Raw genomic sequence first — 22895 nt, forward strand, 5'->3', positions numbered from 1 at the left:
AGACTTTCAATCTAAGTGAGAAGACAGACTCAGTGGATTATGTGTGTGCAAAGATTATTAAAGGAGAACTAGATGGAAAAGAAGAAAAAATGATAGTGGCAGGGGAGACAGAGGCCAACCTAATCTAGGTGGGTTAAGAAACTAAGCTGACCTGGGAAACTTGTGTTTAAGATGCACATGGCACTTGGACCTACTTCATCAAGAGGAAGAATGTCACAAATCATTATTTGATTATCAAATAAATATTTATAATAATAGAAAGCTTTCAATGAGATATCAATGAGTTGGTTACTGTTTAAAAATTAAATACCACAGACTTAGTAGATAAGCAATCTTCATCTAGAACTTTTGAACACTGTTCTTATTTGCTTTTAAAATGTCTGGAGTGCCAAAACAAAGTTTAATCAAATAGCATTTTTATGTGTTTACTAATGTAATTTTGCTATTCCCGGAATACATTTTACATTTATCTCTACATCCAGCCCCCAAATTATGTGTGTTCAGTGTAGGTTATACAAGATTTAAGAATCAGTTAAGGTCTCAGGTCTCAGAAGAAACTTGATGGCGACTCAAACTCATTTACAAAGTTACAGGCAGAGTAAAAGGAAAGCACTGGGCGGTAATGATGCCATCCCAACTGGGTCATAGTTAGGCCTCCTAGGAGACCATGTTAACCATTAAAGTAGGAGCCCATAAACATCCTCAAACTTGCAAGGGAAAGGATGAGAACAGATTTGGGAACCTGGACAAAGAGCTGGAGTTATGGGGTGCTTGGGTGGCTCAGTCCATTCCTTAAGCATCTGCCTTTGGCTCAAGACATGATCTCAGGGTCCTGGGATCGAGCCCCACATGAGGCTCCCTGCTTCTCCCTGCTTCTCCTCCTCTGCCTCCTTCCCACCCCCTGCTCCTACTCTCAATCTCTCTCTTAAATAAATAAATAAATAAATAATAAATAAATAAATAAATTCTTTAAAAAAAATAAAAGAGCTGGAAATATAGGAAAGGGCCATTGGGAAGGAGCTGTACCTCTTGATGGAGGAATATTGCCCTGGAGCCCAGAGCCTGGTAGAAAGGGAACAAAGGCTTTACATCCTGAGACTCCAATCCCCTCCCACCCTGTCATCTCTGGATGCTGCTGCCAGAGCCCATGGACAAACCAAAAGGAGGCGAGAGAGAGAGAGAGAGAGAGAGAGAGTTCCCTGATTCTGTGAGGAAAGATCAACTTCGTGGGATACAGGAAAGAGTGGAAGAGCAAAGAGTGGATCCAGAGAAGCCTCAAAAATATATACATCTAACATAAAACATTACGGTCATGCATTATGCTGCAGTGTTTTGTATTTTCTGTCCTTCTCTCTCGCTCATTCTCTCGTGCTAATAATTGGTAAGCTAGCTCCAACACAATGAAACAATATCATGCTGTGTGGTAAGGGGGATCAGCGTATTTAATCCAGTTCTTCAAAGTTGGTTCTTCAGTGGATAATCCACAAAATGGATCTTTAATTCCCACTGGCTCACCAGGGTAAGCAGTCTCAGGTTTATCACTTTTCTCCTTCCATGATGGTAGGATCTCAAAGGTGTTTAATTCTCACAGGGAAGCTGAATCATAATTGTCCACAAAGCACATCCACTGGGATGTGTATCTTTGTGCCTCTTCCTCCTGTTCTGTCAAATTGTGTTTCCTAAGGTGCTCAGTAGGTTGTCATCCTTAACCAAGGAATTTCAATACAAGTACAATACGATGTAAATTTAATACAAGGTATCTCTATTTACACTGAAGAATTCTGTTTACTGTAAGAATTAAACAACAACGCTTTAGTGCGTCATAAAAATAACACGGATAGTGAATATAGATGCTCCAAGCATATTTGTTTGTTTCCTTTTTTTTTTTTTTCCAGTACAGCCTGGCAATATGAATATCAACTGTGGGCTTTCCCCCAAGGTCCAGATGATGATTGAATGTGGCAGATATCTCCCTGTGTGAATACTTGATCCTTCAATTAAAAAGGAAAAGAGAGAACAGCTTTCACATTGTGGAATGATGCCTTATTACTGTTATGCTCTCCTAAAAATGGAATCAACGGAATCTAAAAAAGATTGTGCTTGGGAAATCCTACCTGACAAACTGATAGGAGGTGTTTCATAAAAGTTACACAAGGTTTGCTCAAAACTGTCAGGCAGTTTTCCTAAGTGATTCGCTGAATTCTATAATCCATTTCTCCTATTAAAACTGAGCATTTCCCAGAAAGAGAATCGAATCGCACTGTGGCTGTTTAAAAATAAAGTTAGTTCAACATAAAAAGTGGGAAAAAAATAGTTATTTCTTCAAAACCAGAGAAAAATCAGAACAGAGATCTTAGGAATGTTGAGTGTTGTCACTGAGAATGATGCATCAAACAAGTCAAAGTATCTAAAAAAGAATTTTTTTTTTCATGTGGCTACATGGAATCCTGATTTATGAGCTTTTCTACAAAAAGTAGAAGCAGGAGAGTATAGTAAATAAAATCCTGCATTTTTCGAGTCATTCACACCTTGTTTGGTATTACATTCCTACTTTATTAGTTGTCTTGAGCAATTAATACTTATAAATCTGAGCTTCTACATCTGAATGTTAGAATAGCGATACCCATATCATGGCTGGTTGTGAGGATTAAAATGTCGTGCACACAGTTCTAAGCTGTATCTATTATTACTACTATTACCATCAGGGTTGGTAGGAAATCAAATACTTCTTTTTTCATATGGGTGAAGCACTTAGTATTTACATACACACCTTTTCATGTATATATTATAAAAGCCTATTTCTTTCTTATCATCTCTTAATGTGAAGGAGGACATATACAGAATGTGTATAAAATTCTGTAATTATTTTTCAACCACCCATTTCTGAAATCATACGTATGCTTAAAAACTAAACCAAATGGGGGCACCCGTGTGGCTCAGTCGGTTGAACATCCGACTCTTGGTTTCGGCTCAGGTCATGATCTCAAGGTCGTGAGATTGAGCCCGGTGCCCCGCTTGTGCCCAGCTCCTAGCTCAGTAGGGAGTCTTCTCAAGACTCTCCCTCTCTCTCTGCCCCTCTCCCTGCACTTGCTCTTCGCTTGCTCTCTCTTAAATAAATAAATGAAATCTTAAAAAAAAGACAAACTGAACTAAATGCTCTTTCAATCATGTTCTACTGGCTTCAAGGCTATGTGTAAGTCTGCAAAGACAATCAACTTCCCAAATTCTTTCTGTTCTTATCGACACAGTTGCCATTGTCTTAGTACATATCTGTCTATGAGTTCTCAAAACACCAGCCCAGTACAAGAAGCTGAATTAGGAAAATATTTTCATAGGTCCCTTAAGTACTCTTTGTTTTCTCATGAGGTCCCTGGGACCCTGCCTAATGGGTGCCCAGCTCTCCTTTTTCCCTGCGCATCTTGACATTACCTGATCTTGATGGCAGTAACAATCTGCCCTTTCACACTGAGGTGTGCAAAGCAGACCCAGTTTCACATGGTCTCTTCAGAATCTCAACAAATCACTGGGCTGAGGAAATCTTATGCCAAATGATCGGGTCTTTGAGCCTTCTGCAGGCCAAGGGAGAGATGCTTTTCTGCTACCTTTGAAATCGTTCACCTAAGTTACATAATTCTAAGACAATCATAAATGTGTGTTTACATGTGTTGTATGATTGCATATGCCTATGCTTCTCACATCCACACAATCACCATGTTATTATTGTCCCTATCATCAGTAAACATTAATTCCTTTAACAGCTACCCATGACTGGCACCCTGCCAATTGCTGGCACTAGGGAACAAGGCACATCCCTACCCTTATGTGGGTCACAATCTAACAGGGAAACTGTTTTAGTAAATTGACTTAGGTAAGGATAGTGGATTGTTACAAGCAATTGTAAATATTAATAAAGGATGAGAATTTCACATTCTATATTTCTGGCTACTATTTTAAAAATATTCTAATTAGTTTCAAATGTCACTCAATGTTATGCGAGGTAACAAGGAATGAATTTGCTGTAGTCAGATGTTTATGCTGATTTTAGCAAGGGGGACTTCAAGTGTGAGCAAATAAAACATATTTACAGATTCTAAGGCCTTGGCTTCTGAAAGGGACTATGGCTCATGAGATTTTGAGAGCTCTCAAAAGCATAATTATAATCATGCAATTGTAATCTTCACAACACAGGTCACTAAATTTATTAGACAGCAATCCTTTGTGCTACTAGCTCATCGATGGCTGGCGTTATGACAAAAGAAAAGTCCAGGTGCTACACAATAAAGGGTTCTTATCTACCTAAAAGTGGCTCTTATTCGGGTTTAAAAATCCGGGTTTAAAAATCCTGCCTGAAATTGCAGCGTGCAGAGGGAACGTGGATGCCAAGCGCTCTGATTAGAGAGACAGAGCTAGAGTGTCACACCATTTTTCCAGGTAAATGAGGCAAGGGTCTAGAATTAAGTAGGACACTTTGAAGGAAAGCAAAACCTTAGGTGTGAATCAAGGATAAAGACCAGGTACTTAAAGACTACTTGGGTGGCTCAGTTGGCTAAGCAGCTGTCTTTGGTTCAGGTCATGATCCCCGGTTCCTGGGATGCAACCCTGTGTAGAGCCCCTTGATGCGCTCCCTGCGGAGCCTGCTTCTCCTTCTCTCTCTCTGCCCCTCTCCCCACACTCATGCTCTCTCTCTCTCAAATAAATAATTTATTTAATAAAAAAAAGACTACTTGGTAGACTAAGGCAATTAATAGCAAGTAGCATTATTTATAATAGCAAAATCATGGAAACGTAAATATCCACTGATAAAATATGGGTCACATAAGCTGTGGTTTTAGTCACCAGGATTCCATTGCCTTTTGAAACATTAGAGCTGAGCCCTGATCCCTGTCAGGGAAAGAGGTCTCCACCACGTTGTTAAGTGAGAAAAGCAAGTTGCACAACAGGCCAGCTAGCATAATCTGATTCTGATTTAACAAATGTATATTTTACATATCTGTCTTTATGTTACTATTAATTGAAACCTTTGTTTGTTTGCTTTAAACTAACACAGCCCTTAACCTTTTGTTCTTCTGGTATAAAGGCGTATTGCATTTTATTATATCCTCTCTATATCATATTTTTACAACTGTGGCAGAAAAAAAACACACAACCTAAAATTTGCCATCTTAACCTTTTTAAATGCATAGTACAGATTGTTAACTAAATGCACATTGTTGTATAACAGATCTCTAGAACCCTTTATTCTTGCAAAACAGAAACTATATTTGTTGACTAGCAACCCTCCATTCTTCCTCCCAACCCCTGCCCCCAGTTTTACTTTCTGTTTCTATGTGTTTGATGACTTTAGATACCACATATATGTGGAATCATGCCATATCGTTTGGTGACTGGCTTCCTTTAGTTAGCATGATGTCCTCAAGGTTCATCCATGTTGGAGCACATGATAATTTCTTTTTTTAAGGGCAGAATAATATTCCATTGTATATATATACACACCACATTTTGTTTCCATTCATCCATCTGTGGACACTTGGGTTTCTTCCATCTCTTGGCTAATGTGAGTGATGCTACAGCGAATGTGGGTATACAAGGATCTCTTCAAGATCCAGCTTTCAATTTTTTTGGACAAATACCCAGAAGTGGGATTGTTGGATCACACAGTAATTCTATTTTTAATTTTTTGAGAAAGTTTCCATACTGTTTCCTATAATGGCTGCCCTATTTTACATTCCCACCAATGGTGCCCAAAGGTTCTGATTTCTTGACATCCTTGTCAACATTTGTTATTTTCTGTGCATTTGTTTTTTTCTTTTGATAGTGCTAATCAGCAAAGTTTTAATTGAGCATCTATTATGTGGGTCAGGCACTATTCTTAGAACTGCTGGTACAACACAGAACAAAAGTTCCAGAACAGGAAAAATTCTCAGAGCACACGAAGCATGTCCTGAAGCAAAGAGCAAGCTTCCCAGCATAAGCTATAAAGTAGGAGCAGGCTGGGAGACAACAAAGAGAATGGAAATCAGAAGGGCAAGAGGCCATTCTCTTAGCCACTGGATCAGGATTATCATAAGACTCTGATGAGTCACAAGTGACTGTTTAAATCAGAATCATTTATGAAAAGCAGACAACCTGTTACCTAAGCCATGCTGGCTAAAGGCTACCAATTGCTTGACAGGCAAGAACTAGACATTTATATCAGAACTTTTTATATCTCTCACATTTTGTCACATATGGACACATATTTGGAAACATACATACTTCCTATTACTGAAAGTGGGTTTATTATTTCTTCATATTTTTTTTCATGTTAGTAAGCCCTAGTGAAATATTCTATTTAGGTGTATAACTGACTAAAAGAGTCAAGATTTTGGATCCCAGAGCGTGCAAACCCCTGCAAGAAGCATCTGTTACACAACATGTCAGTCTAAATGCGTATGTATCTCTGGAGCTGCCACATGTAATGAAGACCCAGAGAGATGACACTCCCACATCCTATAGGGCTCCTCAGAGAGCTTCTTCTCCATACATTTGGCACCTTATTCACATCCCTACCTTACTGTTATTTGTTCCCTCAAGGAATCCCTGTATCTTGAAGATCAAGGATTAGGCAAATTCATCTTGGTATCATCAGAATGATGGCACCAAGTGGATCATAAAAAAATATACTTTGAATAAACAAATCCAGATTTTTGCAGGGTGTGAGGAAGCTCTTAAAGTTATCTGGGTGAGAAATATCAGTGACCTTCATTAGAGGAGTACAGTTGAGGGTCATGGGGGGTAAGACAAGTCAGGAGTGAGCAAGGGCTGATGTCAAGAATGCCACCCAGGTTTCTGGCTGGCGTGACTGGATTGTGCTAACCAGGAAAAGGAGAAACACAGGAGAAAGGGCAGGTAGAGCGGCAGAGAACATGTGGAGAAATCAATTTGGATATGCTCAAAGTAAAGGATAATAAAAATCCATGTGGAGGTCTCAAGAAAGGGTCCTAAGGAGAGTGGTCTCAGGTAGAGTGAATTTTAAATAATCATGAGCATTTTAGGATAACCAGGCCAAAGGGACATTTTGATTATTCAGGACTTTTGGTGGATACTACAGCCTACTTCTTCAGTCAGTGCCACTAAGATGGTTCCAATGATCAGATAAGTTTGAGAAACACTATTTAAAATAATTTGAGAGGGTTTCTTTAGTAACATAAGGATGAAACCTATTTTAGGCTGCAATGTATTACTCTTCTGCAGAAGACTCAAAAAATAAAAAGCAACTAAAATATAGCATAAATTGCAACATGGGCCTAGTTCCATTAAATTTGACCTATGTATACCTTAGAAAGAAAATTAAAAATTCTTAATTCAAATGCAAAAATGCAAATTCCTAAAGGAAAAACCTAGTGTCAGACCCCACACAGCTAAACAAATATGGTCCAGAAACAAATACATTTCAAACAAATATGTTCCAGGAATTGGCCCACAACTACTTCTGTTCTTTCTGTCGAATCATCAGAGAGCACTCTACAGTATACATGCTCTTGATCAAATGCAATTTTTCACAAGGGACAACTAAGTGAACAAAATATAATTAGGTGCCAACAGAAAGTACAACATACTCTTAGGCTCTGTGAAGGGAAAGAGAAATGATTGATTTGTGGTCATTATCATCTGTTGGGTACATTGGACACATACACAGATAAATTTGAACCTAGGACGAACAAAGTATGTGCCATCAAGAAAAGAGGGAAAGCTTCACTAGACTCAAGTAGAGTGGAACAATTTTATGAAATAAGAGGCCCACATTTGGAGACCTGGGTGGCTCAGTGTGTTAGGCTTCTGCCTTCAGCTCAGGTCATGATCTCTGGGTCTTAGGATCGAGCCCCAAGTCTGGCTCCCTGCTCAGCGGGGAGTCTGTTTCTCCCTCTCTCTCTGCCAATCCTCCCCCTTCTTCCCCACCACTTGTACTCTCTCTCTCAAATAAATAAATAAAATCTTAAAAAAATAAAAAAGAGGCCCATGTTTACTTTTGAGGAATGAGTTAGGTTTCCACAGGTAAATATGCAAAGAAAATAGGGGTTGTCAACTCCAATTTTATAATCAAGAGAATCGGGGCTCACAGAATTTAGTACATTTCCCAAAGTAACACATTACTACACAGCAGAGATAATCTTTGTCTCTAGGCCTATTTGACTCCGCACCCACATCTTGCAACCCTCAGTAAGTCATATGTATTCTAGAAAGGAATATGTGTTACAAGGCTCTGTAAATGCAGCTTGAGTCATAAATTGAGAGTGATCTGAATATCAGACTAAAGAATTAGTATTTTATTCTTTAAGTTTTTAGGGGGAAGTATGGGGGCTTTACAAATAAGTAGAGGAGAATTTTTATTTATTTTTTTAGAGGAGAATTTTTTAACAACAATCAGATTATCCCTCTCCAGACGATAGACAATAAAAATCAAACCCTGGAAAATGTGGGGAAAGTGAAGAGAGAAGGAGTGGCGCAAAAGTTGGTTACTTTTTAAATGAACACTATTACCTTTTAAGTGTCTTAACCACTGCCCCACAATAAAAATTTTGAAATCTCTGATGTGATTAAACATAAGAAAATTAGAAAATTCTGATGTGATTAAACACAAGACTTTTGAATGCAATGAAAGTGTTACGGAAATCTCCAAAACCTCTCAAATTCTTTTTGGTTCAATGAATATATTTTAAAACTGCTTGTAAATGCACAAAACATAATATACAAATGTGCTTTGAAATGTCAAAAGTAATTCTCTGGTCTGCCTGGGATTCTGAGTACAGTTTGTGGTTCCAGGTGCCACAACACATGGGTATGAAGGAGAATGTTCTACTATGTAAATCCTGTAATAGCAATGAACAGCAATCCAATTGGAATAAATCACTACCATTTGCATTGCCACCTATGGACTAGATACATTTGTGGAGCACGAACTATGACAAGATTTTCTGACTGTTTAATGTAAGTATCAAATAGAGATCCATTTATTTTTTTATTAGGAAATTTGTAACAGTACAGGCATCACTTCAATAACGGAGATAATCACTCACTCTAATTATTTGAGCTCTCTCCATTACCTCAAACATATCTAATGCATTTGCCAAAAGTTTAATTAAAATGAGATGACTGGAATAATTAATACCATAGTAAACATAAGACAAACTAATAAAATTTACAATTTTTTTCCCTTCCATTCTTTTTGGCTATGCTAAACGAGGCCATCTCAATTTTCAGTAACAAGCTACTTAAAACAATTCCTATGATGTTACAAGTCTTGAAAAGGGAACAAAATTTGATGTTAAATAAGTTTCCTGCCAGTGTGGAATAATGACACCATATTGTGTGAAACTTAAAGATATTTTCAATAAATGAGTGAAGTAATTCCTACCTCCAAGGTATTACAAATTCTTTAGAACAAGATCTTATTTTAGTCAACTTTAACTGGTTAACTTAATTCTCTAAACTGTGCAAAGATGTGTATATCACTTAGGAATATACACAATCTACTTGAAGTTAAGTATAAATACCTATGTATTTAATATATGCACTGTTTAAAAACTGCAGGTTCAAGTATCTACATATAATATATTAAAAACGCAGAGTTCCAAGTGGTGGTCTCTTTTAAGAAAAACTTATTAAAGCAAAAGCATTTTGAAATAGATTATGTGCATGGACTTTCCATCTCTCTACCTCTCCGAGAACGAACTAATGACTGTCCAAAACAAAAAGTCAGTGAAAATATAGCATCACTGTCATAACAGCACTTCGTTCCTCATCTGTTCTCTACACCTCTTCTGGATTGTATTGAACAATAAGATGCAGTACACAAGAACTATCAAAAGGGAGCACTTTTGAGCCACCAAAATTGTGTGTTAGCCTAAAAACTACAATCTCCCAACTGCAGACAATGATACGATCTCAGGTATTTTATGTGCTAAAATGATCATTAAAAATTAAGCACCACATATAAGCTGCCATTTCGAATATTAATTTACCTTTGCTAATCATCTTTTTAACTTGAGGCTAAAAGAGTTCACTTACCATTTGGATATTCAGGCTCAGTCCAGGAGATGTTAAAGGAGTGAGGTGAAGAGGAGTGCGCTTTGGGAGTTGGCACACCTTCGGGTGCCCCCTCATCAGTCAGGGCCTCACTGGCCTCGCTCACTGTGCACCCGCCCCCTGTACAAGCCTGAGGAGAAATGCAAAAAAACACATTTCACTCTAGGTCCCAAAAGTTTTAGTAGAGCATCGAAAAAAGAGAATTCATAATAAGAGTTCCAGATTCTTTGAAATACAGCTTTCTTGATTCCCCACCCTTCACCCACCACCACCAAATAAATTTGTTTCAATGCTGATGTTTGACATTTAATTTATTGCTTTTTAGGACATAAGATAGCCATTTCTGATAGTTAGAAAACAACCCCAAACGTATGCATGTATGAATTACAAGTACATCCTATGTTGGAACCTTGAGATAGGGCATGTATGACCTAGGTGAATAGCCCTGATGAAATTAGCCTTGCACAGAGTTTCCCAGAATGAATTAAGTGCACGCACGCGCATACACACATGCGTGTGCACACACTCCATGAGGGCTGTATAGAGACTGAAACCACTTCGAGGTAAAACAAGTGATTTTGAGTAAGAGAAAAGATCTACAACAAATATAATTGCCTTTTATTGCTATAGCGTGACCAATATGTTTAAAGTATAATACAATGTGAAATTGAATAAAATAGTATTTCTCATATATCAGCAACAAAGCAGTTGTTGAATGACTGTTTAATGGCTTAAAGGGTCGAATCACTGATTCATGTGCCAGAGGAAATGGGCTCATTACACAGCCAACAAACATAGTGATCATAGAATCCTCTCATTCCCTAATAAGGTATTAATAATGCCATAAATGAAAACCTGGATGTGAAAGATACCTGGGGGGGGGGGGGGCTCAGTTGGTTGAGCATCTGACTCTTGATTTCAGCTAAGGTCATGATCTCAGGGTCATGGGACTGAGCCCTATGTCAGGCTCTGGGCTCAGCATGGAGTCTGCTTGTCCCTCTACCTCTGCTTTTCCCCCTGATCGAATGGACATACATTCTCTCTCCCCCTCTCTCTCTTTCAAATAAATAAATGAATTTTAAAATAAAAAGTTACCTGGAAACTGCTGTGTGCACTCTCATAATTAACTTCAAGTAATTCCAAGATAAATGTTTAAGTGTATTAGGAAAATATTTTTGCTACCTTATTGGATAAACATTTCTCCAGGAAGCCAAGATAGACCCACAGGGTTTTTCCAGACTATATTTGCTAGCAAATATTAGCAATCATATCTTTATATAACACAGATATTTGAAAACCCCACTTAACCTTTGTTCTGTATCTCTTTATGTTCCGCTGTAATTTACACAATCAAATTTAAAAACATTTCAAAAAGCACGAAAATTTACCAAAAACCGATTGAGAAAATGAAGCAAAATCATAGGACAATGTAAAAAGCGGGTAGTTATTTTATCCATTTTCATGGAAGGTAGAAATTGCTAGTATAAAAAAATTTAAAAACTTTTTTATTTCTTTGGGCCTTCCCCTGCTTTTCAGCTTGATATTGAGGGAACAACCTTTTGATACTTAATACAGTTGAAATTCTTTTCCCTAAAAATAAGATAGAGTTGACTTAATTTAAATGATATTTTCTTACATTGCAGTATACTATTTGCCAAGTTGTTGCAAAGTCTCTATTATAAATGTAAATATTAAATGGTCAGTAGACATGGAGCTCAATTTCATGTTTTCTTGTAAGAATACAACAGTAGCCAAATCTTCAGGATAATTTCTCATCAGCGTAAGCAAGTTTCTGATGGGTTAAACCGTAGCTTGGGCATGAAATTGCATTAAGATTGGGACCTAATTAACCTCTGTGGGTTCCCTCTAATTCTCAGCTGCAGCATGTGCATATATATGGAAGAGATAAACCATCCTCTTCCTAAGAACAGAATCTTTGCAAATAAAGAGGAATCAATTGAGCTTGTGGCCAAACTATGACTCAAAGCTCTAGGACATGTCATTGTTAGTGCCAGAAATAACTACCTGAACATTAAAACAGAAAAATTAAAAACAAACCAAACATTTCAAACATGCTAAAAGTCCACTAGAAAACATGTCATGAAAAGAGACCAAGTGGGAAGGCCAAATTATCAAAGGAAAATGATAGAACATTCTTTTCAGTCCTCAGAGAAAGAGAAATCTATTCACTTGCAGTTCCTAGATTTTTTTTCTTTAGGAGGGGAAAAATGTTGGAGCATATTCTTGTTACACTCATAACACATTGGGGTTTAATTCCAGTAGTCTATTTGTCACTATTATTTCTCTTATTATGTCCGAAGAATTGCCCCCAGCTAACTCTCCTCAAAGAAACATTGTACTATAAGACATGTAATTATATATATATGTGTGTGTGTGTGTGTGTTTAAAAATAAAATGTGAATTGAAATTTACTTTGTTTTGAGAATTTTAGGATGTTTTTAGAATTTTAGGATGCCTTTTGGGGTAAATAAAGACATCCTCTGGTTTGGAAGGATTGATCTTTGGGCTATGTCATCTAAGATCCATAAACTCATAATTTGACAAAGGAGGCTTCTAAGAATCCGGAGTTTACAAGAGAATTTTTCTTGCAAATAAAACAGAATTTATAAAGAGGCTGCTGAAATAACAGAATTACCTGTAAAATATTTTATTTGGTTTTCTTCCAATTTTTTTTGCATGTATTTAGAGGTGGTAGGTGAGCAATTCCTTCAACAAGGAAATAAATGCTCTTAAAGTCGCTTCTGATTGGTCAAATTTAATTGATATTATCTAAATTAAATTGGACCAATAAGCATCTTGTTTGACCTACTAGCACCAGAGGTCACTGCATGCAATGAAACTGAATGCTGATTAAAAGTCTGGTTTGGAAAAACTAAATAGTGGGATTTTGATTAAAGATGCCTTTATGAAGAGACAAGGTCTTTGAAAGCCTCTGAGCCTTTACAATAAAGTATTTTAATCCATCTCCTATAGCTTTTCTCAAGCTATTTAAATTTTTTTTTTATTTAAAAATTTTTGTTTTTGTTAAATGACAAAGTCACACTACCACCCCTGAAATGGCCAGTAACTTCTGGTTAAACAGGACTCTGAATTTTGGTATAAGGAAATGAGTAACTAATCAATGTGTATCGATTATTTTGAAATGATGACTATCAGGAACATCCAAAGCTAGCATTCCCTTTTTCAATAGTTTGTTTCCAGGTAAGTAAGCTCTGAGGATATTAAGAATGCAGCATACCTTAAAGTATGAAGTAAAAGAACAAGGCCATGTTACTATAAATGATCTTTTGAAAAATTAAGCTCATCATTTCCAAGAATCTTTCCAGGAAAAGTATTTAACATTTAACATTCATCAAGAGGTAAATGTCTCACGGAAATATGAAAATTATCAAACCATACATATCTTGCTACTTGTCTGTCTTACTAGCTTCTTCATTTAATTACTGACTTATTATCTTTATTCAGAGCTACCACATTCCACAATACCATTTGTTGAGTGTACTGACACATTATGCTGTTTCTTCTAGGAGAAAAAGCATATGCTTGGAACCACACAGTCCCCGACTCTGACATTTTACAGCAAATCATTTAATTCATATCAGAAATCTCAGATTCTTTTTTTTAATAAATTAATTTTTTATTGGTGTTCAATTTACCAACATACAGAATAACACCCAGTGCTCATCCCGTCAAGTGTCCTCCTCAGTGCCTGTCACCCACTCACCCTCACCCCCCACCCTCCTCCCCTTCCACCACCCCTAGTTCGTTTCCCAGAGTTAGGAGTCTTTATGTTCTGTCTCCCTTTCTGATGAAATCTCAGATTCTTTATGAAATATATATACTTAGTATTCCTTCATTCATCCATTTATTCAAGAATTGTTTGCTGAGCTTCCAGTTTCTACTAGGCACTGTGCTTGACTCCGCGGACAGAATTTTGAAAGATTCTGTCTCCACCCTTCAGGAATTTATAATCCAGTTAACAGGAAAAATTAAATGAAGCCACTTACTTGAAGTAACACAGTCTCTGAGTCTAGAGTAAACCACAGTGGTTTGAATTCTCATGTATCTTCTTCTATTATTTAAGGCTTTGCTATCTGTGTGTTTTATTTTCCAGAACTTTCAACATGCTAAGACTACCTATAAAGGCAACTTTACTTGGCTGAGAACCTAATTTCCATCTACTAATCTAATGACCTTGAAAGCCCGTTATTATGTCGAAACTGACATATACAATAATCCTTCAATTAACCAAGATGAATCTAAAATGTTCCGGTTCACTTAATTTACTTGTTATAGAGTTAAGAAAAAAAACCTTTTAGTTGAATACTTTCTAAAAAAATATTAGTATATTTTTTCCACTAATAAATACAGTGAAATAAAAAATAATGTGAGCAAATTTATTTCCCTAACAAGAGTTAGGGCAAGGACTTCCACATCTTTATGACGTCCTGCATCAACATTATTCAGTGGCTGACAGATCTCATTTGACTCCATAGAATATTGTTTGGGATCACAGAATGATTTAGTGTCATGGAATTTTTAGGGCTCAAAGAGACGTTAAAAATAATTTCATCCAAAGCCCTAATTTTAGGCTTAAAGAACATAAAAATCAGTGCAATTAAGTGAATTTGTCTTTGGTTACACAGTTAGTAGCAAAATCTGAATTGAAACTCAGGGGACTAGACTCCCAATGTAGTGGTATTTATTTTTCAAGATATTATAGATGTATAAAACATTGGAGATTGAGTAGATTTTCACTGATCGCCCAGCATATCCTAAAAATTGACTTGGGAGTCGAACTTTGTTTCACATTTGCCTCCTGATAACACCAAAGAGCACAACAATTTCTGTTTAATTTTGGTTGTTTCTATGCAAGAGAGTCTTTTCTGGGTTTTGATATTACCACTGTTTTGAGAATAGTGTGGATTTCTGTATTAGTTTTTGAAAATCAAGTTTTTGAAAATCATTTCTCACATCTTGAGTAATACAACTAAGCAATCAAAGATGCTGTTTTATAAGCCTATCCGTGTGCTGAACACCTAGGCACATGGAGTCAGTTCTGAATAGGATTTTAAACATTGTCTGATTGTCCTTGTTTTGTGGTGTCAGGTCAGACAGTTAGCAATAGTTGAATGTAGTTTATTTTCTCGTGGTATAATATTTAGAGCATTCAAGAGCATGTTAAGTAAAATGAATGCATACACAGTGTCTACATAAATGTAAATTTATTCATAATCAAGAGCAGAATATTTTCTATGGCATTTATCAAAGCAAATATCCTTATATAGGTATTGCTATAAAATGAAGAGTGTGTTTAAAACAAATAGGGACAATCTCATGTTTATATTCAGTTATTTTCAGATGTGCTATTAAACTTAAAAAAGATTATATTTCATCAAAAAACAAAGGGAACCACTGAGTATAAATTCCACAGTAATATCAAGGTCTTTTAAAAGACCTTTGTATAAAAGTGCTATTTTGCATTAAAAAATGCTATTGTCTGTCTAAAGACCTCTAAAGTATGTTGATTCTAGGGTTTTATTAAGTGACTGTTCTTTTGAGATAGAAGTGTAATGTAAACCAGACTATAATAACAATCCAGAATATCTGGGGGTCATTTAAACCTTAATTTTAATATATAAGACCTAAATTTTCATACTGTACATTGTTTTCCAGATGAATACAAGCTCCATGGGGAAATAACCTTATTAATTCAGGCATTTTAGAAAAGGCCCTTACCAATTATGACATTCTGGAAATAATAAAGAAGAAATAATTTCTAATAATCCCAAATTAGATTTGGGGAAAATCTACTGACTCAGATTGTTATGCTATCATTTTTGCATAATACAAAATAAATAGGCAGGTATTAGATCACATTCCCATTTACAGTGTGAAGTGAGTTTTCAGTCTCAATAGCAATACATGTATTTCGGGTTTTGGGTTTTTTTTAAGTGAGGGAGAGAGAGAAGATGGGACATAGGAAGAGAGAGGCAGCAAGGGAAGGGAAGAGAAACTGACAAAAGTAAAGTAAACTTACTCCCAGCTTGATGAGATATTTGTTGCCAGGGGACAAGTGTCGTAGCTGGTGATCCTGAAAAAGTTCTGTACTGTTATAGATGACATCCCAAATTGTAAAATCACGCGTGTGATTTGAAATATATAGTATATAGCGCTCCAGAATCCCATTTACATTTCTTGGTTGTTTCCACCTGGGAATGGAAAAATATAGCATGACTATCCATTATTCGTTCAAGTCAAACCTGAAATGTGCAAGATTTTTTTTATTTTTATTTATTTATTTATTTGTTTTTTAAAAAGATTTTATTTATTCATTCATTTATTCAAGACACACAGAGAGAGAGAGAGAGAGACAGAGAGACAGAGAAGACAGAGACACAGGCAGAGGGAGAAGCAGGCTCCATGCAGGGAGCCCGACGTGGGACTCCATCCCCGGTCTCCAGGATCAGGCCCTAGGATGAAGGCAGGTGCTAAACTGCTGAGTCACCTGGGCTGCCCTGTGCAAGATTTTTAAAGGACGCATATGAACTTGGATTTATGCCACTCAACACACACACACACACACACACACACACACACACACACTGAAAGCTTTAAAAAAAAAAAAAAAACCCAAGTACTTATTAAATGTCCCTCCTGAATGGTGTAAAGAAAATATGACATAGTGCCTGCTTTCTAGTTACTTATAATTTTAATTAGCTAATAATATAAAAAAATGTGTGCGTACTTGATTTCAAACTTAAGCCACAGAACAAAAATTGAGAGAAGTAGAACATTTGAGAATTTATGAAAAATGGAAGCACGAGAGAGAAATAATATAATTTTCAAAATTTTTTTTTTCTTTAAAAAATGCAGCAATCTCACGTAGAATTAACATGTCACTATAGAATGCAGAGAAGGTGAGTGCTGAAGTGCTGAAGCAGTCAAATAAAACTTCATGGATAAGGTGAGACACTACCTAGACAGAAGTCTGTATACTTGATGGATCGGATTTAGTAGGTAAAAGGAAAAGTAGAGGGAATTCCACAGAGGGCTTACAATGTGTCAGTGAACACTGAGCCGGACAAATCATAAAATAGAAATTGGTCAACAGACAAATACTTAGAGTCGTGGGAAATCTTGTAAGTAATGGGGGCTCAGCTTAGGGCAGCACCGAAGGCCAACAGGATGGCTCAGACCCGGAATAATAGGATATAAATCATAATGTTTTCCAGCTTGAATGAATATAGTAATGTACTCAATCCAAACTCTTCTCTTATGGATGAGAAAACTGAGATCCGCAGAGATGAATGGAAAGAAGTATTACCTGGTGGCAAGAGAGGTTGCTAAGCTTTGACTCAGTAGGACAGTACACCTTGTACATCACAGATTAGGAAATGGGTAAGAATTGCTTAATATCAAAAATAATCTGAACATGCCTAGAGGCGAAAGTTCCTTCTCTCTGACTTCAACTGCCAAGGGAACGAGAAGGTCCTAGTTTATACTCAAAAAGAGTATAAAAAAAAAAAGAGTATATATTTATTTTTATATTTATATTTATTTTTATTTTTATACATATATTTATACTTTAATTCCAGCTCATCATGGATAACGCCTCCCCTACAGAAAGCCCAACGCAGTCCTGTAAGTGGTCAGTTTCCCTTTGCTGAAGTTTGCACAGAATCTGTGTAAGTAGGTAGCTCAGCCTGATTGCATAAAGACAAAATGGAAATTAAGTTGGCAAGTGATAATCAAAGGTTCCCAGAACCACTGAACTAATCACTTCTATGCATTTCATCACAATAAAATTAATTTTATGTCACAAACCCTTCCCTTGATTGAGCTCACTGGGACTCTTGCATAAACCTGTGTGCGACAGAGACGACATTTCTACTTACTGTACATATATAGTTCTAGAATCCAGGACAGTCAGAAGTGGGGAGTCCACGTGTTCTGGTGGCAGCTGTGCGGTGTACAGGATGACCAGGGAACTGTTTGTACATCCCACGTGCGTGCAGGCACTGAGCAGGAACTGGTGGGGTGTAAATACTGCTAAATCTAGAGGGTGGAGGAAAAAAAAGAATTTATTTACCACCGTATTTTTTTATTCAGGTGATCTCATTCCTCCTCTACATTCCTACTTCTTAGAACGGTTAAAGTCAAGCTTAAAACAAGAATCAATAGCCCTAAAAAAATCAATAGCAATAAAATATAGGCTGTTTTATCCTCTAAATGTACTACGGTTATTTTTAAATAGACAAGTGTCAGTCAAACTCTGGCTTTAGCTTTTTCATTTTCACAATTTGACTGTCTGCTCGAATCTCTACGACCAGGTAAATCATTTTCTGAGTTTAGAGTGACTTCAACTGTTCTGTTAAAAAATAAATGAGACATTGAAATTATTTTTACAGTATATTTGAAGAAGTTGCTTTCGAAATGCAAATACATATCTTGTAATGATGACTTTGTGCTTGTAATTCCTTCTGCCTAACTCCTTTCTTCTGTCCACCTGACCAACTATTATTTGACCTTCAAGTAGTCCAGCTCAGTGCAAAAGCCTGTTTCTACCTTGACACATTCCTAGCACATCCTGCCGTGACCCCTGGCACAAGGTGGAGCTCTTATCCTCTCCACGGATCTGGCTCCCATGGATGTGCTCACACCCTCTGCAAAGCATTATAGTGCTGTCACGATGATTTGTTTACGTGACCCTCTGATCCATGAAACTGAACATTGTGAGGGAAGGATTCATTTTGCATCCTCAGTGTCTAGCACAGTGCCTGGCGCATTGTAGGTTCTGAATATGTGTTTGAATAAATGAATCAGGAGCTAATGAATGAGATGATCTAGAAACAGTTGATTCCCTTGCATCAGAATAAGGCAATCTGTAATTTAATAATTCAGCTCTGAAATACCCTGAGCACTTCATTTATAAAGTCACTCAATATCTCCCCCTCTCTGTGCCCCTCCCCCAACTCATTCTTGCTCACTCCGCATGCATTCTCTCTCTCAAATAAAAAAGTCTTTTTAAAATGATCATTAAAAAGGTACTCAATAATCATTTCGCTGATGAATATAACCAAAGTTCAGTCAACTTTACTGAGATTTAAATATCATTCATACTTTTATACTCCTAGAAGAAATTATTATTTTCCCGGAATATTTTTGAAATACGTTAGTCACAATTTAAGGGACACATCTTTTTAAGCCTCATTAACCTTGAACCATTAACCATTTCGTGTTTAGAAGATTAATGAAATACAACCTGATTTAGGGAAATAGATTTTGTATTGGACTGACAGCAAAAGTAAACCAGAAAAGAACACTTTGATTTTCATGCAAAGTACAGTCAGTTGGTTAAACATGTAGGTCACCAAAACAAGGCAAAAAACAAAAACAAAAACAAAAAAACCCACAAATAATTTTATGCTAAATATGGTTAGTCTAGACCAAAAGAGTGATCATCAAGAATAGATTCACAATGCTTTGAATTCAGCCCTATTCTCTTTCTAATTTTATCCTACTGGGATTCAGTGATACCAGCTGAAGTGGGCATCCCTAAGCTATGCGATCAGATGTGTTAGAAGACAATTTGAAGCTGGTGGTGAAGCAGGATGCCGTTGCCCAGGACTGCTGGAGACATGACAGGCTCAGCTGCAACACATGTGCATGAGTTAGGCCTGGACGACCTCCATTTGGACCAACATTCTATGAAAATTACTAAGTTAAGAATCACGAGAACAGTGGTCTCATATGTTACAGTGAGTGTAAACCACTATTTACTGTAGGAAAATTTCATGCAAACAACAGTAAGCCTGGGTGGTTCAGTGGTTTAGTGCCACCTTCAGCCCAGGGTGTGATCTGGAGACCCGGGATCAAGTCCCATGTCAGGCTCCCTCCATGGAGCCTACTTCTCCCTCTGCCTGTGTCTCTGCCTCTCCCTCTCTGTGTCTCTCATGAATAAATAAATAAAATCTTAAAAAAAAAAAAAAAACATTGCCTATATAGCAGGTCCTAATTCTGGCCCAAATTCTAATGAGTAAATATGCTAACCATTATCTGCCATTCTCCTGTTCTCTTCACCTTCTCCAGATCCATAGGAACTCAGTGACCAAGCAATTGCCCATCTCTATTATCAGTCTGAATTCCTTGCATTCCCGAGGAAAGGGAAGCTGGAGATTTGACCCCAAATCCATTTTCAGGAGCAAAATTGAGGAAGACACAGCCTAGAGTAAAGCAGGAATCCTTGATGGGTGAGTCAGTGCAATTAGGAGAAAGCTGTAGTATTCGAACATCAGAGTTCATCTAACTTTTCTCAAAGAACATGCTTCTGTCGAAATTGTATTCCATGAGGTCAATTCCAAGTGACTTCGGAATATTTTGCATGAGCCTCCCTCTGGCCATTTCAGATTGTCTTGGTCTGTGGAAATGAGACTCCATGCTATAATGGTTCTTTGGCCAACAGACTCTGTGGTGGGGCAGTTTTCTTGTTTCCTTACATTCTAGCTTGTTGAGGTGGGGGTTTGGCTACCCAGCTTATAGGTGGTAAGGAAGTCATACCATTCAAATATGGCCTGATGATTGCTTGTCTGTGTTCGTTGGAACAGACTTGCACATCTAAAAATCCTTAATTAATTCTTAGTTACCTTTGTGAATCCTTAGTTACCATTCTCAGGCTGGTAAGATCAGATTGCATCACTATGGTATCATCATATTCCAAGGTCTCTTTATCACATATTGCACCACTCTCCACTCCCTTTCATACTATACCTCCATACTTTGAAAGTGACCTTGATCACCAAATGAGTTCCTACACTCACCAGGAATATCTGCCTCAGATGCCCACCAGCCTCCTATAGTAATTAGTTCCAGGGTTACCATCTATATCTGGTTTTTAGTAATTAGTTCCAGGGTTACCATCCAAATCTGGTTTTTATGACACAATATCCTCCTCTATGGATTGGGCAACTTGTTGGGGACTGGGAGAGACCAGGATGAAGAAGTAAGTATGTTTGGGAGGGTCGCGTTACTTCAGAGGCCCAGTATGAGTGATGAGCCAAGGCCAAAATACCAAATCCCGTCAAGTCCTGCATTCATAGTTCAGGTTTACCCCCAGACTATCTAAAGTGTTATGAAGTTTATGGATGAGGAAGATAGGAAACAGCATGGTTTTAACTAAAATGTCTAGCAGGGTTTAAGGATGTTAGTGGTATATAATCGAAAAGTGCTACAGAAAACAGAGAAAAGAGCAAGAAGAATCAGGAGTGATTCTGGGTAATTGTAAAAGGCAAGAGTCAGTGGAGGCTTTGGCAGGAAAGTGACATATTGAGCAAAGACTTGGAAGGGGTGAGAGTAAATCTGGGATTCTATGGGGAGGGCCATTCCAAGAGAGAACAGATAGCAAATGTTTAGAAGGAGGAACATGCCTGGCACAGACATAGCAAGGAGGGCAATGTGGCTGCAGCTGAGCAAATAAGGCAGACAGCAGTAAGAGGTGACATCAGAGCTTTAAGGAGGGACCAGATCATATGAACCTTGTAGGTCTTTGCACAGATTTGGGATTTGAATCTGAGATCCTACTTAGACCCTACAGGATTTTGAACAGAACTGTTGCACAATCAGATGGATTTCATGAGTTATCGCCCTGGCTGCTGGGTGGAATATTGACTACAGTGAGCGAGAACATAAGCATAAATCTCATTTAAGAAGATATTGTAATCAAGTAAGTGGAGACTTGTCATAAGTAAGAAACAGTTAGATTCTGGATATGGGTTTTCCCCAGCTCTATTAAGGTATTAGCATATAACATATGTAAGATTAAGATGTACATTGTGATGATCTGATGCCCATATACATTATAAAATGCTTACCACAATAAGGTTAATTAACATCTCTATGCCCTGCATATGATTACTTATTTGTGTGTGGTAATAACGTTCAAGATTTACTCTCTTAATGACTTTCAAGTTTAAATGCAGTATTGTTAACTATGTTTACCATGCTGTAACTTAGATCACCAGAACTTATTCATCTTATAGCTGGAAGTGTGTTCTCTTTGACCGACATCTCCCTACCCTTCTCCTCAAATCTGGCCTCAATTCCTTGGCAACCATGATGCTGCTTTCTAGTTCTGAGTTAGGCTATTTTATTCCACATATAAGTGGAAACATTTAGTATTTGTCTTTTTCTGTTTGATCTACTTCATCTAGCATAATGCCCTCAAGGTCTATCCATATTGTCTCAAAGGGCAGGAATTCCTCTTTAGATGGCTGAGTATCATTCCTGTGTGTGTATGTGTGTGGGGGGGGTGTATCTGTATCTATAAGCTTATTTTACTATAAATCTAGTTTAAACTCAACATATAAGTGAGATCATATGGTATTTGTCTTTCTCTGTATGACTTTACTTAGCATAATATCCTCAAGGTCCATCCATGTTGTTGCAAGTGACTTCATTATTTTATAATATTCTACTGTGTGTGTGTGTGTGTGTGTGTGTGTGTGTGTGTCACATTTTCTCTATCCTTCATCCATCAGAGAACGTTTAAGTTGTTTCCATATCTTGGCTATTGAATACAATACTACAATGAACACTGGGGTGCATATATCTTTTTGAGTTAATGTTTTCATTTTCTTTGGGTAAATACCTAGAAGTAGGGTTGCTAGGTCATATTTTAGTTCTAGTTTTAATTTTTTTTTGTGGGACCTCCATGCTGGTTTCCATAGTGGCTGCATTCAATTTACATTCCTACCTATAGCATACAAGGGTTCCTTTTTCTCCACTTTCTTATCAACATTTGTTATTTTCTT

The 22895-nt window shown here is 37.2% G+C and overlaps 1 protein-coding gene across 1 annotated transcript in view; it reads right to left on the bottom strand.

The window, feature by feature from the left end:
* Nucleotides 1–22895, bottom strand: part of USH2A (usherin) — a 686658-nt gene that overhangs the window by 321758 nt on the left and 342005 nt on the right. Inside the window, 3 exon segments of the mRNA XM_025420646.3 lie at nucleotides 10048–10195; nucleotides 16127–16298; nucleotides 17985–18144. Of these exon segments, the coding sequence (XP_025276431.3) occupies nucleotides 10048–10195; nucleotides 16127–16298; nucleotides 17985–18144 (480 nt within the window).

This window comes from Canis lupus, chromosome 38, assembly GCF_003254725.2.
Source record: "Canis lupus dingo isolate Sandy chromosome 38, ASM325472v2, whole genome shotgun sequence".
Taxonomy (NCBI): Eukaryota; Metazoa; Chordata; class Mammalia; order Carnivora; family Canidae; genus Canis; species Canis lupus.